Consider the following 17,219-nt stretch of genomic DNA (forward strand, 5'->3'; position numbering starts at 1 on the left):
CACCAAATTCTTTGACACTTCTTCCATTAGAAGGTAGGGTTTATGTCTTTGAATCTGGGCAGGTTTTTGACTGCTTCAACCAGTAGAGTACAGAGGAATTTGTGTGACTTCTGAGACAAGGCCATACAAAGCCATGTGGTTTCCCCTTCGCTCACTAGAACACTTGCTCTTGAAAACTTGAGCTGAAAAAAAAAAAAATAAGAAAAGAAAACTTGAGCTGCCTTAGGGGAAGGCTCTAAGGCTGCCATTCAGTAAGAAAGTCAAAGCCACATGGAAGGCCATGGTTAGGCACTCTAGTCAGTAGTTCCTGATGAGCTCAGCATTTGAATATTCCAGTCAAGGGAGTAGACTTATGAGTAAAGAAGCTCCCAGGTGATTGTAGACTCCAACTATTTGAGTCTTCCCCCTGTAAGGCCCCAGGTCTCATAGTAGAAAGATAAGCCAGCCCTCCTATACTCTGTCCAAATCCTGACCCACAAAATCCGTAAGTATAATTAAATAGTGGTAATTTTACACCACAAGATTTGGGATAGGTTGTTGCATAACAATAGTTAGAACATGTTAGTCCTGAACAAAATTAAGATTCTTTTAGGAAGGCAAGAGAATAATCGATGTTATTGTGGGTAACCACAAAGCTTGCTCCATTTTTTATGCCTGCTCTTGTACTGATAATCATGGACATCAGGCTTCTCCAACATACTCAATTTGTAGATTTTTTTCAAAATGGAAAGTGTTTCCTAAGGTTAAGTGATGTCCTTTGGGGCAAATAAAAGACATCCCATAGGCATGATTTGGTTCAGACGTTCTGGACCCCGGGTCCCTTCTCAAGCCTCTAAAGAGTTTCACATTCTAGACTTGGTCCACTTAAATTCACACCAAGCTCCCCTGGAAATACTGGAAGCTCTGTGGAACAAAAAATGAGAAGCAAAGCCATCCCTTAGTCTAATCTAATACAATCTCAATATATAAATTGAAGTAAAAGCTAGCTATAATAACAAGATTCCCAAAACTCAGTGGCTTAAAGACAACAGAAGTTCATTTCCCTGTTACATAATCTTCTGTCCAGTGTAGGCTATGTCCTGCAAGATACTGAAAGGACCCAGATTCCTTTCATGGTCTTGCTCTGCCACCCACCCTCTAGGATGTTGTCCTCATCTGTGTGGCTAAATCTGATCATTGTTACATTGTGTGATTATCACATTATATTTTTCAGCCAATAGGAAGGGGAAAGACCACATGGAAGATCACATGGTCTACATTTTAAGACCCACACCTGGAAGCCACATGTGTCTTTTGCTCACATTCCATTGCTAAGAACATAGTTAAGTGGCTCTAGCTAGATGCAAAGGAGGCTGGGAAATGTAGTCACTGGCTGAGCAGCCACATAAGTAAAGGGGAAAATGGATTTTGGTGAGTAGTTGGCAGTCTCCTCCATTCCTAGCAAGTTAGTTCTTTACTTGGATAGTTTGGAGGCTAAAGTGATGAAACTCTCTGATATAATGTATACTTTTTCTAAAATACATTTCATTCTTCAGGTAGCCATTTTTTTATCTAACATGTTCTCTCCTACCTCACACTTGTGTTTCCAGGCTGGGGCTCTAACAGACACATCTTACAAAGAGCAAGACCTGTGTCTTAGGCTCAGCTGAACTTCTCGGCTATTACTTGTTCACATGACAAAACAACACCAACAACAATGAAGACCCTCCCACCCCCCCGAACACACACACACAACTTTACCTCTGCTATTTACTAGATGTTTGACCATGGGCAAGTTATCCTTAGCTCCAGTTTTCTTATCTATAAGATGGAGATTATGATATATCACTTTAGTTGTTGTGAGGATTAATTGAGTTGATGCTTGTAAAATGTCAAGCTTCATAGAAATTATTTAGAGCAGCCTTCTCGGGTCCCCTTCCTCTTCAGGAGCTTTGTACCATTGCTCAATTTCTCTTGCTCAATAAACTTTGTTTTGCTGTCTACTGCTCATAAATATTATTTAATAAATTTTAGCTGTCATTATTATGGTTCTCATTATTTATCTTACAGGTATTTTGTAAGACACACAATAGTACCTTGCTTATTAATAAAATGACACCCAGAACTGCCAGGGTTTGGTAATAGATTTCACCACATGGAAAAAGGGTTAACTCTTTCCCTTGAGCCTGATATTCCCCTTAGGGTTGTCTGCATTTCAGGTTGGTGTGAAGTCTCATCAGATTACATGGTAAGCGGTTAAATATCCCAATTTGACATTTGGTGGAAGATTAAAACCCATATGTTCTGATATCTGGGTCATTTGACTTCCATTTTTACTGTATCCAATACCATTTTACTACCCTGACGTGATTTAGTTATCTATTGCTGCAAAACAAACTAACACCCAAACTTAATTGCTGTGATTTCTTATTTCTACAGATCTGGGGGTTAGCTCAGCAGTTCTGTTTGTCTAGCATGGGCTCACTCATGTGGCTGCATTTAGCTGGAGGGTCAGTTGGGAACTGCACTCAGCTGTGATGGCTAAGTAGCTGGGCCTCCTTCTCCATATGATCTTTCATTGCTGGCTTCTTCATGCCATGGTGATGTTAGGCATCAGGGGCAAGCCCCATGTGTATATGCTTTTCAAGACCCTGCTTGTGAATAATCTTCTGATATCCACTGCCAATGTAGGTCCCATGACCAAGCCCAGACTCTGTGGGAAAAGATTAGGGGTGGGTATTGAGAAGAGTGATTCACTGGAAGCCATTATATAATTACGCCAACCCATTTTGTGGTTGTCAATTCCCGGTTTGGTCAACCAGTAATAGTTGGTCCTAAGTTCCCATCCAAAAGCTAAATTTTAAGTGGAATGTATGTCTATGATAAATGATATATATCTATATATATAAAAGTTCACATGTACTTTGCACATGATGGATCTTTAATAAATACTCAATGAACAAATGAATGAATGAATGAATGAATGAGTCATATCACCGATGGTAAGAATTTGCAAATAATGTCCCATAACATTAATAATTGTAGGCTGAGATTTCTCAACAAAGTCCTTACCACGAAAGTCGTAGTTCTCCATAAGATACACATTTTTAAAATACAAGAGTTACATATTTGATTTTCATCCCTTTGCCCCCACTATGCTCAACATAGTGTCCAATAAAGTTCTTCAATATATACTGGCTGATGAACTAAATAAAAGTACACTTGGAATGGTCTTATTTCTTTGATGAAGAACATGCAGTAAGCTAAAAATGAGACTCTTTCTTGCCAGACTCCTCCAATTAGAGGATGCTGGCTGCCACAAACAACAGAAAACCCAGCTCAACTGCTTCAAAAAATAAGAAAATATATCTCATTTAACAGGACATCCAATAGGCATGCCTCTGGTGTTTACCTGACAGCTCAGTGAGGTCATTAGGGACCTAAGTTCTTTTCATCTCTCCTTTCTGCCATATCCACAATGTTGGATTCATCTTCTGGCTGGTACCTCTGATGGTCAGTGGTGGGCTTCCAGCAGGCCAGCAGCACTACCTGTTTACCTTCATTCAGGGAGAGATGGAGAGAGCATACTGGCTCTCATGGCTCTCTCAGAAGAGAGCTTCCTCCTTCCTAGAAGCCCCAGCAACTCTCCTTCCACTGCAACACATCTCATTGATCTTAACTGGATCACATGACCAGTCCTGAGCAGGCCATGGAGGTAAGGGGAGTGAAATTACTTTGATATGCTTAGACTAATTAAGGTCCAGTCTTCGAGTGGGAGAGGGTTCAGCTTCCCTCAAAGCACTTGGCTCGTCCTTAGAGGCGTTAGGTGCAAGAATCGGAGTCCTGGTAGAAAAGGAGAAATGGATGCCAGGAAGGCAGTTGACAATTACTGTGCAAAGTATACATTCTGTAAGGTCCAACTTCCTTATCACTATGTGCCACCATTGCTGCATTAATCTTCTATAGGTTGATTCCTCAAGATCCTTTGCTTCCCTTCATGTAATATTACTCAACTGGATTTTATCCCTCACGACCCAGTGTTAGAAAATAGTAACAGTCATATATTGAGTACTAGGATGACTCTGAAGAGACTGTTGACAGGACTCCCCTCCCTTCCCATCAAGTATTTTACATATATCAACCCTATGAAGTAGATAATAAAAAATCCCATATTTACTGATAAGAAAAGTAAATCAAGACTCAAAAAAAAAAAAAAAAAAGAAAAGAAAAGAAAATCAAGACTCAGAAAGATTCAGCAAACAGCCTAAAATCACACAGTGACTAAGTGGTAGCGATGAAATTCAAGTCCAGATCCATAGCTCTAAAGACCACTCTTTTCATTATACTGCCTCACAAATCAGCAAAACATCTGTTTAATTAGTTAATAAATAAAATTAATGTATTCATTTTCATTATATTGTCTTCTCTTTGATCAAGTCAGAACCTTTTAGGAATGGGAGGGAAACATCTTTAATTTTCTTTCTTTTGTGTTTCTCAGGAAGCGTCCTAGGAAGCTTAAGAGAAAATCTATCTTCTCTTTCATAAATCAGCTCAACTATTCTATTTTTAGTAAATGAGTTATAGCTAGTCACTAATTGTGGTTTTAGTTACACTCTTGGCTGTTTTTTTTTTTTTTAATTTTTATTTATTTATGATAGTCACACAGAGAGAGAGGCAGAGACATAGGCAGAGGGAGAAGCAGGCTCCATGCACCAGGAGCCCGATGTGGGATTCGATCCCGGGTCTCCAGGATCACGCCCTGGGCCAAAGGCAGGCGCTAAACCGCTGCGCCACCCAGGGATCCCTCTTGGCTGTTTTCTACATACTCTCTGATTCAAATTATGTAATAGGTCATGTTTACTTATTTTAGTTGTTTGTTACCATGCGGCCAATTATTTTTTAAAAAATATATAGAATTCTTTGTATGTAGGCTTTAAAGTCCTGGTGGTGACATTTACACTGCCATCTATGTGAATAGTGCCTCCTGGAGTCCTGCAGTCTAGGCCTGTGTGTGGCAGCCTACTGAAAATCTAACTCCAAGGGAAAATGTGCAGTGGGTAAGAGTGTGTTATTTGATTCCTCCCAAACTCCAAGTATGGTCTGGTCTCCTCTAGTCATATCCTATTTGGGTGATACCTAGAAAAGAGATCAAGTTCAGGGTCAACCGTTCACATACCTTTGCTGTGAAGTTTGAATGGTATGTCCCAGTCAAGTAAGAGTCTAAATGTAAAATAACTTTGTGGTGTTCCTTTATGGAGACAGAACTGAATCTCTGAGCTGTCTATAGCAATGCAGGTTCCTGGGATCAATGCTGATCATTCTGAGGGGATGCTCCAAATTTCTTAACTCACAAATGAACTCCAAAGATGTGAAGCAAGTCACCTAGATCTACGTTCAAGGCTCAGATTTAGTTAAGATTAGAGAAAGTTCCTTAGACATAAAAGTATTTCAGTATGAATTGAGATTAACCAAATCTTCACAAATCTTGGGATAATACAGCTTAATTTCAAATTAACTACATAAATATATACTCTGTATGTTTTTATACTCTGTATTTTTGACCCAGATGGAGATTTCTTATAATTTTTAGACAGCACAGAGGAAAATCTCTAATAGATCATAGAAATCAATCTAACAATTTGGCAGTTGTATAAAAGTTTAGTCTTGTCCTCCTATAAGCACTTTCCCTTCTTTTCTTAAAAGAAAAAATGGAAGTCCCATTTTTTTTTCACCTCTTAACTGTGCAGTTCATATCATCAGCTCATATCTAAGCCAGCATGGTGGCCCCATTGCTCTTGCAATGGTCTACATATGGGTATATGATATAGTTCTGTACAAAGAAAGAAATTCTTCCTTTTCTGGATATTGTCATATTTGAACGTGATGCCTGGAACTATAGTAGCCATTTTGTGACCTCAGGGCTTCAGACCTTATTGTCAAGTCCACCGGTTCAGAATGGCCAAAGAGAAAGATGAAAAGGAGCTAGGTCGTTGATGATGAACTTATGAAGCTACTCAACTAAGCAACTTTGGAGCAGCCCTACCACTGGACTCCTTGTTATGTGAGAAGATAAATTTAAACTCATTTTTCTGTTAGGGTGCTCTCAATTGCAGATAACAGAAACAAGCAACTCAACTGGCTTAAATTATCTCAGTTGGGAGCCTTCAAAGTAATACAGTAGGTCCTATTTTGAGTCTCTTTGTGCTTCTGCCTTCATCCCTGCCTTTGCCCATTCCCCCCTTCCCATTAGTTGGCTCTTCATACCATCATGGGATGACCACTTCAGTCTCCCGAGGTTGTAGATTTTGTTTTTCAGTGACCCGACACCCAGGCTTGAACCCTTATTAAAGCATATGTGATACTGTGCAGGTAACTGTTAGAGTCTCCTACATATGATTATAAGGTCTTTGAGGGGAAAATGTGTGTTATTCATCTTAGTATGTCCAATGCCTAACACATTGCTTAGCACAAAATAAGGAATTAATGTTTACTAGTGAACAAAAATAATGTCATGAAGACAGCTGTGTTCTCTCTTTGGCTGACTTATTCTTCGTGTATTATACACATAGTATCCTAAGCAGGGTGGGGAAGATTAAAAAGATGAAGGAAAACCTCTAATATTTTTGACAGAGTTTTGGGAAAAGGTAAATCAAGCTTAGTGGAGATTTTTGTGACTCTTGTATCTAGTCTATCTTTGCCTGACTCATATGATGAATCATTCAACAAATAGGTGTTGAGTGCCTAGTATATTGTTTAAGAGTTTGGGATACATCAGTGAAGTAAACAAAGCCCTCAAAGAGCGTTGGCTCTTCAAGTGAACTCTAGCAAACATTTCCCCTTTCTCCGGCTTAGTTTGGCATTTGTGCATGAGCAGGAAGCACTGTCCTGCAAAGCTCGCAGATTCTCAGATGAAAGACCCTGGTAAACACGTGGATATAAGTGTTACCACTTCTTTCTAGAACCAAGGACACTGAAGAGGAGGAGGTCACTGATTAAATCTGCTTCTTGACTTTTTTCTCAGCAATCTACACCAATAGGCATTGCCCTTCGGTTTGTTAAAAGGTTTTTTTTTATATATACATGCAACGCTGTGGGGGGCTTCAGCTCTCTTCTTGCAGATCTCCAGGAGGCTCCGTCTGGGACAGTGAGCCCGGCCCAAAGGCACCACTTGGCTGTTTGGTTTCTCTAGTTTGCTGGGGACTCTGCCGGGAGACGCTCCCTGAGCACAGCACCTTAGCCGAGAAAGCTGGTTTGGGCACAGACACAATCACCTACAGAAACCGTGCATATTTGGGGATTCCTGGGTGGCGCAGCGGTTTGGAGCCAGCCTTTGGCCCAGGGCGCGATCCTGGAGACCCGGGATCGGATCCCACGTCGGGCTCCCGGTGCATGGAGCCTGCTTCTCCCTCTGCCTATGTCTCTGCCTCTCTCTCTCTCTGTGTGACTATCATAAATAAAAAAAATTAAAAAAAAAAAAAAAAAGAAAAGAAACCGTGCGTATTTGAAAGGGGCTAAAGGAAGCTTTTATGTGTCCTTCCTGCAAGGACTTCCTATTGAAGACTGGAAATAAAGGCCACGCTGATTTTCTTCTGAGAAAACACATTACCATGTTTCTTCTTTTTTCTTTTTTTGAAGATTTTATTCATTCATCACACACACACACACACACACACAGAGGCAGAGGGAGAAGCAGGCTCCATGCAGGGAGCCCGACGTGGGACTCGACCCCGCGTCTCCAGGATCAGGCCCTGGGCTGAAGGTGGCACTAAACCTCTGAGCCACCCGGGCTGCCCCTCCCCCTTTTTTTCTTAATAAAACAAGTACTAATTGCTCTGTGGGTAATGCTTTTATTTTACAGACACTCTGTGGCTCTGCAGTGACCGCCTGGCTGCATTTCCGACAGCAGCATCGCTGGTACAACTTGCAGGCCCCTCCGGGAGGCCAGTGTGGGGACGCTCCTCCTGGAGGCGACGGCAGATTCTCCTCTGGCCTCGAAGGTACACTTGCTTTAAACACGATTCCAAAGAAGTAAAAACAGACGGCAACACAGCACGTAACGAAAGCTCGACAAATTTAGCCAAACCACACGAGCTTATGCAGAGCACGACGGGAGCGTGAGACAGAGCCGCAAAAAGAAGTGGGTGCCTTCGAGTGTTCCTCCCAGGGTCCCCGAGTCTCCAGGCTGGGGGGCGGGGGGGGCGAGGGAGAGGGAGAGGGAGAACGGGGAGAGTGTAGGAAAGGTCATCCTCGGCAGGACAGGGAGCGTGGCACGGGGCGGCCTGGGCTCCAGCGCCGGGCGCGGTGACCTGCAGGGACCCCGGAGGCCCGGGCGCGGCTAGAAGGCGCTGTCGCAGGAGCAGGAGCGGGGCAGCGGCCGCGGCGGCGGCGGCGGGGGGCGCGCGCAGCCCAGCTCGGGCGGCCCCCGCCTGGCGTGGTGGTAGTGGGGCCGCGGCCAGCGGTGGCGGTGCAGCGCCCGGTGCTCCCCGGCGCCCTCCGCCGCGCCCCGCGAGCCGCAGACGGCGCCCAGCCGCCCTCGCAGCAGCCGCCGCAGCCGCGGGCGCGCGTCCGCCTGGAAGAGGAGGTAGACGAAGGGGTCCAGGGCGCCCCGGGCCACCGCCACGAGCTGCAGCGCGGCCGCCGGGCCCTCGGCGTCCCGGGCCCCCGCCCGCCCGGCCGCCCACGCGGCCGCCAGCCCCGCGGCGCAGTGGGGCAGCTCGCAGCCCACGAACAGCAGCGCCAGCGCCAGGCTCATCTTGAGACTCTGCAGCTTCGCGCGGGGCAGCGCGGGGGGCGCGGGCGGCGCGGGCGGCGCGGGGGGCGCGGGGGGCGCGGGGGCCCGGGGCAGGCGCCGCCGCCAGGCGCACAGCAGGCGGCCGCACGCCACGCCCAGCACGGCGGCCGGCGCCGCGAAGCCCGCCACCGCCTCGTAGAGCGCGTAGAGCCGCCGGGGCCAGCGCGGCGGGGGCGCCAGCAGGGCGGCGGGCAGCGCCAGCAGCAGCGCCAGCAGCCAGCCCAGGGCGGCGAGGGCGCGCGCGGGCAGCGGCCGGGCCTGCGGGCGGCGCACGGCGCGCTGGCGCTCCAGGGCCACGAGCACCACGAGGTGCGCCGAGGCGCCGCGGCCCGACGCCCGCAGCAGGCGCGCGAGGCGGCCCGACAGGTCCCCGGGCGGCCCGGCCCGCAGCTCCCGGACCAGCTGCGCCAGCGCGCCGCCCCCCGCCGCGAGCAGGTCGGCGGCCGCCAGGTGCGCCAGCAGGAGGTCCATCCGCGGGCGCTTGGGGCCCGCCCCGGGCCCGCCCCCGCCGCGCAGGCGGCACAGCACCGCGGCGTTGGCCGCCGCCGCCACCAGCACGACGGCCCCCAGCAGCGCCAGGCGGACGCGGCGGCCGGGCGCTCCGGGCGGCGGCGCCCCGTGTCCGGACGTGAGGTTGGCGCCCCAGCCCGGGGAGCCGGGTGCGGAGCCGTTGGGCGCCGGCGGGAGAGTGGAGGGGCCGAAGGGGTGCTCCATCCGCGGCCCGCGGCGGGGAAGGGGGTCCGGAGGCTGGTCCCGGCAGGGGCGCGGGAAGCCCGCGTGGGGGCGAGGTGAGTCGGAGGCGCGCCCACGACGGAGACGGATCCGGGGAGACTCGCGCTTAAGTTGTTCCTACGGGTCGTCCTCGTCATTTGTCACTCAAACGGGGGTTGCACCCTCGAGGAACACGCGGGACTCTGATTCCCCACCTTCTCCGCGGCTCTCCTCCCCGCCAGCCCCTGCCGCGGCTCCCGCCCGGCCCCCCCCTCCCCCGGGGGTGGGAGTGGGGGTGGGGGGTCTCCGGGGCGCACGCGGCCCGACCCAAGGTCGCTGGGCCCGGCCTTTGCAACAGCGCGCGCTAACCTGGGCGACCTCCCGGAGAGCAGGGTCCCCACCCACGGGCGCGGCGGTCTCAGGATTCCGGATGGCCAGTGGGGCGGGGGGAGGGCACACGACACAAACACTAGTTTTGATTAAAAAAAAAAAAAAGAATTCGGAGATGTCATTGGATCTGCACGTACTAGCGTGGGAACAACAGGAACACAAGTCACCCGACAGCGTTTGGGGCAAAGAGGACCCCAAGAGATGAATTTTTTTTTAAAGATTTTATTTATTTATCCATGAGAGACACAGAGAGAGAGGCAGAGACACAGGCAGCGGGAGAAGCAGGCCCCATGCAGGGAGCCCCACGCGGGACTCGATCCCGGTTCTCCAGGATCACGCCCGGGGCCGCAGGCGGCGCTAAACGCTGAGCCGCCCGGGCTGCCCTGGAGACGATCGGTATTTACTGTCAGAGAACTGGGATAACCGTACGGCTCTGCTCGGCTTGGCAATTAGGAGCAGTGATTTGCAGGCTTTTCAAATGCTCCTCGTTACCAGAGCAGTGGCTCCCAGCTGCTCTCTGCGAGGTAGAAACTCGCCGCGTTACTAGGTTGGGGAGGGCATCACTAGGTTTTATGCCGCTGGTAGTACATGTATTGATTTTCTCCTAATATTTTCATCCACTGACGGATGTGTCATCATGGCTCTTCATTCTCTTGATTCTGTTTTCCAAGCAGATGGAGGTTGCTGGGAGAGACGACGCCCCCAACAAGCCTAGAGAAAAAGGTGACTAAGAAAATGACAAGGCGGCCAATTTTTAAAAAAGAAATCCAAGTCACAGGAAACGGTTGAGATTAAATGCTGTCTCTTTTATTTTAGCGCCGTCTCCCCACAAACAAATTTTAGTTTTCCTGTTGGAAGCATCAGTCAGGTGTGTATTATGCACCCTCCACATTATCACCGTGCAAATAGATTTCCTGCGCTTCCCTGCGCTTCCCGGTCTGGGCATCTGCTGGGATTCACTTTCCCAGGCGGAGGATGCCTTTGGCACTTTAAGATGCTCTGGATAGGACGGTTTGGTGGATGCAGATGCCAGTCCTCTTGGTGGCCTTGAGGAATCCTAATTCTCAAACTGTCGTCCTTTGGCCAGAGAACTTTGTCATTTTTATTAGCCTCTCCCTAGTGCCTGGCACTGGGCCTGACACAGACTAGATATCAGTAAATATATTGTGAATTGCTGGACTAATGGGTATATGGTGCATTTCAGAGAACTTGGAGATGTTCCCACTTTGATGATAAATCCATCAACCTAAGGAAAAAAAAATGCCTTTCATACCTATGCCAGTATCATCCAGAGGAGCCCAAGGAAGCTCTGGGGAGATGAAGAAATAGCCATTCTTGGAGGAACACTTAAAAAAGAGGTAGACCGATAGCCTTGGGAAATCAAACTCCTGGTTTAATTTTCACATTCTCCCCTCAGAGGGTTTGTAACATACATCATCCCAGCTTATGATCTACTTCTTCCAGGGAGCTCTCTCTGAGCAATACCGGTAATTCAGTGATTCCTCTAGCCAATATCAGTTTAATATTTCTCAAGATAATTCTATAATTTGTCTCAAATTTGTTGAAATGCTGTCATATGACAAAACAAGACTCTACCTGTGAAATTACATTTCACAGAACTTCACTTTGCTAAGACCTGATAAATCATTGATTTAAAAAAAGTAATTCTCAAAATAACACATGCGCATAGTTTGGAAAGTCCAGTGGAACTAGAGGGTTGACAACAACGTTGTTTCCGGTCCACACCTCTTCACTCCTTCTTCCCTTCTTCTACAGGGAACCAATTTAGAAACTATTTACGGTTTCTTCTGGCATTTACTTAATTCCAGAATTCTAAGTAGCACATGTGTAATGCTACTTATTGATTCGGTGAATTTAGACACTACCTATTGGCTTCTCATTAGATAATTTCTCCTTTCCCATATTTAATACAGTAATATTATAATTTTGGGTTAGATTTATATTTAGTGTTTGCATTATTATGAAAGGAAAATATTCTCAGCCGAATGTCGTATATTATGAATATTTTCTTGAAGTTAATAATTGCCTTAATTTTTATTGTTACCTAGCTAATTCTTCCTATACCTCTAAATAGTCCCTCAGGGCAGTTTCCATAAGGTGGGTTTTGTAACATAAGGTAGCAGTTCCAGTTTATTTTTCTTGGAAACTTTTTTTTTAAGATTTTTTTTTTAATTTATTAATTCATGAGAGACACAGAGAGAGAGAGAGAGAGAGTAAGGCAGAGACACAGGCAGAGGGAGAAGCAGGCTTCATGCAGGGAGCCTCATGTGGGACTCAATCCCGGGACTCCAGGATCATGCCCTGGGCCCAAGGCAGTTGCTAAACCGCTGAGCCACCCAGGAATCCCTCTTGGAAACTTTCTTACCAGAGACCTCCTTTTGCCTCCTATGTGGGTGGGCTGGTTTCTCTCTAGGCCTATACAACTGTTGTCATCACTGAAACGCTGCCTTTCTCTTGGGTCAAAATCCTTGTTTCTCGGATCCCTGCTCTTTTTATCTTGGTTTCTTTCTCTTCTGGTAGAACACTTCAACACGTCGTGAGGTTCAAAGTACTGTGCAGAGGCTGAGGCCATAGCTGTGGGAGTTTCCTTGTGCCTGCTACTTGAGTCACGTAGACTCAGCCACACTGCCTGCCAGGACAGCTGTTCGCCAGGTATCTCTCTTTACCGTTATCCTAGAGACTCCTTTCATTATCTCATGCTGGGTCTCCTGCTTTCTAATTCCATGCTTGTTTGTTTGTTTTCTTCTTGGTCTATTTTCCTGCTTGGGTAGAAAGCATCCTTCAGTGGCTTCCTGAGAAAGGATGAATTTTGGGGATCTTGCATGTCTGAAATCAATGTCTAGATTTTACCATCATGCTTAACTGATGACTTGGCTCGGGTTAAAATTCTACACTGGAAATGTTTTCCTTCTGACTTTTAATGGCATTGCTCCATTGCCTTCTGGCTTCTGAGTGTGTTGAGAAGCTTAAAACCATGCTGGTTCCTGATGCATGTAAATTTGATCATTGTTTTTTCCATTCTAGAAGTTTATTGCTTCTTCTCTTGTCCCTGACAAATTTCACTAAGATATGTTTATTTGGATCCACTGCATGGGTTGTATTTAATTGCATTCTTTCTCTAGTCTAGAACAGTTAATCTAGAACAGTTTCCCAAGTCTTTTTCTTTTTGACTCTGACAGGTCTGAAGGGTCTATGACACGTTTGATAGAAAATCTCTCAAGTTGTATTTGTTTCTACAACTGTTTGGATTAGAATTTGGATTAGATCCAATTGAATTTGGATTAGAGTTCTTGGGCTGAAATACTATACGGGTAACACTGTGTTCTTGGTATATCATTTCAGGGACATACAGTGCTGGTTTGTCTCAATACTGGTGACACGGGATCCCTGGGTGGCGCAGCGGTTTGGTGCCTGCCTTTGGCCCAGGGGGCGATCCTGGAGACCTGGGATCGAATCCCACGTCCAGCTCCCGGTGCATGGAGCCTGCTTCTCCCTCTGCCTGTGTCTCTGCCTCTCTCTCTCTCTCTCTTTCTGTGACTATCATAAATAAATAAAAATTTAAAAAAAACTACTGGTGATGCGAAGCCTGACCTATGTTTTTCAAACATAAGGTTTTGGGTTCTGTGCTTATCCTCCAGAGGTCACTCCCTGATCCACTGTACACCTGGCCCATTGAAGGGGCTCCTAGATCTCTAGCCCTGCCCCCAGTCTTTCACTTGGGTGTTGGTTGAGGTCCATGAAAAAATTCATTAGTGGAGGTGGTTTCCTTTCTGTGTGGGGGCTCCCAGAGTTTCTGTTGTTACGTTCACACACATTGGACTTTTAAGGATTTGTCCCAGTAGCCTTCTTACCCATTCTTTTGGCTGCTAGTTCCTACCCCCCCCTCAATGTTCTTCCAAAGGTGAACCAGTTTGAATGTCTCTCCCCTTCTTGGAGGAGCTTGCCACCCTTTTGAATTCAGTTTACCTGCTGCCTTGCTGCTGCAGGCACCTGATAGGCTCAAAAGAAAAAAAAAAAAAAAAAGCTTAGATTATCTAGCTTTTTTTTTTTCTTGATTTTTAAAAAAGATTCTATTTGTGAGACAGAGAGGCAGAGACACAGGCAGAGGGAGAAGCAGGCTCCCCGCAGGGAGCCTGATGTGGGACTTGATCCCAGGATCCCGGATCACGCTCTGAGTCCAAGACAGACACTCAACCACTGAGCCACCCAGGGGTCTCTTTTTTCTTGATTTTTGTTAACATGGGAGGAATATTCCCTTGGAACTTTCCCTATCCTATGTGAAAGCAGAACTCGCAAAACACTATTTAAGGAAACCAATCCTTTACTTTAAATATCACAAAATTTGATGCTTAATTTATTGTCTTAACTTCTTGAACTGTTTATTTTTATTTCATCTTAATAATAAAAAGTTTAAGGCTAAAAATACTCTGAGTATAGTTCTGGTTGTGTCATATGTTTTTAGTTTTTTCGTTTTCTTTATTTTAAAAATAGCATAGAACTGTAATTTTTTGACCCAAGAATTATTTAAGATTCTGCTTTATAACTTTAAATTGTGTTTTAAAAGGGCTAAAATCTTATCTGAGAGCTTAATATGCATAATTATAAACACACACACATATCCATAATATATGAGCTGTGTACAAGGGAATGGTTCTAGCACGAGTCTGTATCTTGTCTGTGTTCCACACTGATTTTCTTCCACTTAGTTTGTGTTGAGATATATCTTTATTTCATGGCCTCTCAGTGCCAAGTTCTTAGTTTGATTCGGTGATTTCTAGTATGATTTAATAGCCAGTAAGAATAGTCTCACTTTAATATTCTTTTTCCATAGTTTTAATAGGTATTTTAGACTTTTTTCCCCATAAAAACTTTAAGATTTAGTTCGATTAAGAAAACAAACAAAACCCTATTCAGATTAAAACACGGATTGTGCAAAATCTATACAGTAATTATGAAGAAGTGACATTTTAATATAAGATCCTCCCATACAAGAACTTGCTGTCATTTCATATTCCTACCTTGTTTGCACACTTCATAGAGCTTTATAATTTTTTCATCTAGGTTTGAGCCTCTTGCTTAAATTTATTTTACTGACTGTCATAATGTGAGATATTTTTCCTAATTTCCATTTTTACCTAATCTTATAGATGTATATTTATTTTTGTATATGTAGCTATTTAACAAATTTAATCAGTTCTAGTAGTTTTTATTAGGATGCCCTAGGTTTAATGAGATGGAAAACATGAAGAGTAAAGGATAAATACATAATCCATCATTTTATTTTTTAACAGAGACAAATAAAAACATGTAAGGCTTCTAGTTGATTTGGATGCTTTTGGTTTAAAGACCATAGTTGGGATAACAAGTTTCCAGAACCTTGGTTTCCAGATGTTGCTGCACCTTACAATCATCTGGGAAGCTTTCAAAACTCTCAGTGCTTGGGGATAGGAGCCAGGCATTAATAGTTTTTAAACAGCCTGTGGTAATTCCAGTTTGCAGCAAAGTTGTGAACCATTGTTCTAGACTAGAGGTTAGCAAACTGTGGCCCACAGGTCAAATCCTGTTTTTGTAAACGAAGTTTCCCTGGAAAGTAGCCACGCTCATCTGTTTACATATTGTTGCTGTTTTCATGCTACTGGGGTAGTATTGAGTAGTTGTGAAAAAGACCATCTGGTTCACAAAGCCTAAAATATTCGGTATCTGGCCTTTTTCACAGAAAAAGAGAAAGAACTCTCCCGTGCAGGCTTTTTGCTAGAATGTACTGGTTTTAGAAGGCTCTGCTTTATAGAGGTTACTCCCAGCAAATCAATTCAAGTATTTAGTAATCTTCTGCATGGCAGGCACTTGGGACAGTTTAGGAAACAAAAATGACAAAAAGCCATGCCTGTGCAGGGTGCTTTTATCCTGGTAGGGTAGGAGGGGTGGGGGGGGGCAGTATAAACGAGTTAAGTATGTAAAATATACACTGAGTCAGATGGTTGTGATTACTATGGAGAAAAAATAAAGCAGGGAAGTCCTTGTGAGAAGGTAGCATTGTGGCAATAATTTGAAGGATGTAGCCAAGTGAGCAATGTAGAAATTTCAGGAACGAACAGTATTCCAAGCAGAAAGCACTGGCAGGCACAAAGGTCTTGAGGTGGTGCATGCCTGGTGTGCTAGAAGAAAAAAAACAAAACAAAACAGGGATGCCAGTGTGGCCGAAAGAATGAACAAAGTGGAATGCGGGGGGAGAGGTGGCCTGTGAGATAACATGCAACTAGATGGTTCAGAGTTCTGTAGGCCCTTGTCATGTTTCTGGCTTTTACAGAGTCAGATGGGAAACCAGTGGAAGGTTTTGAGTGCCCAGTGAAGTGATGTGATATATCTTAACAGAATCACATTGGCTGCTGTGTTGAGAATGGATTGAAGAAAGCCAAGGGCAGGCTCAAGGAAGCTGTTGCAAAATTCCAAACAGGAGATAATGGTAGACTGGAGCAGAGTGGAGCAGTGAAGGTAGTAAAAATGAATCCCAAAGACTGTCCTCAATTTAGTTTATAATTAGTGTCCGTTTCTCTCAGATTCTGGCATTAATTTGTCTTAGTTTTCCAACTTTTTCTCCATTTTCTGCTTTCATGGTTGTTACATACTAGTTTGAATTAGATTTTGTCCTAAAAACTCAGTTGTACCTAAGTATGGTCCCATTTCCAATATGCTTAAAACATTGTGGATGCTTGGTAAATTCTAACAATGAATGCATCTTGAAGGGCTTGGGTAGAACGAGATGGAGTATATTTATCTTCACATGCCGATGTTTCAGAACCACATTTCTATTATCATTGCTTTATTTTTCCCCTGTAGTTAGCATATATACCCACACATTAGCTATGTCATGTTCTTTAGGTTTAACTAGGAAATGGGAGGTAGATTTGTATATTTTCATTTTAATTGTAGTAGTCTAATATTGAGATCTTTTCCTTAAGGGTTTTACTTCAGAATGTATCTGAAGTGAAATTTATTTCTCCGAAACTCATATATAACTGCAGATAAGCTCAGACAAATTCACTGAAGAAGAGTAAACAAAGGAGATGAAGTGGCTCATCAAGAAAACTTCAAAGACAGTTTGAAGGGAAAGTTAGGTAAAATTATTATTTACAGACCAGCTTTTTACCTGAAAATAGAAGATACCAATTGAAAAACTATTGGTACCAAAAAATGTTATATTATTGGCACAAAATTATTATGTAGAAATAGAGTCTGCATATAAGAACAACCAGTTAGAACATATAATGGAAGAAAGATCCACTTAAAATAGCACGCCACCAACAAATAATAAAACAACTAGGAATAA

General features: G+C 44.8%; 2 protein-coding genes across 2 annotated transcripts in view; one reads left to right on the forward strand and one right to left on the reverse strand.

Moving 5' to 3' along the window:
• The window catches only part of LOC140612798 (uncharacterized), a 134,265-nt gene that overhangs the window by 97,906 nt on the left and 19,140 nt on the right, over window positions 1-17,219 (forward strand). The window contains exons 4-7 of the mRNA XM_072790900.1: window positions 7,838-7,976; window positions 10,546-11,229; window positions 12,413-12,544; window positions 13,235-16,384. The gene's annotated coding sequence lies outside the window, so the exon portion shown is untranslated. The remainder of the gene's footprint in view (window positions 1-7,837; window positions 7,977-10,545; window positions 11,230-12,412; window positions 12,545-13,234; window positions 16,385-17,219) is intronic.
• GPR150 (G protein-coupled receptor 150) lies at window positions 8,315-9,813 on the reverse strand. Its single transcript, XM_072790923.1, has one exon. It carries the CDS (start codon window positions 9,482-9,484, stop codon window positions 8,315-8,317), a length of 1,170 nt encoding a protein of 389 aa, XP_072647024.1. The 5' UTR covers window positions 9,485-9,813.

The sequence above is a fragment of the Canis lupus genome, chromosome 2, assembly GCF_048164855.1.
Source record: "Canis lupus baileyi chromosome 2, mCanLup2.hap1, whole genome shotgun sequence".
Lineage (NCBI taxonomy): Eukaryota > Metazoa > Chordata > Mammalia > Carnivora > Canidae > Canis > Canis lupus.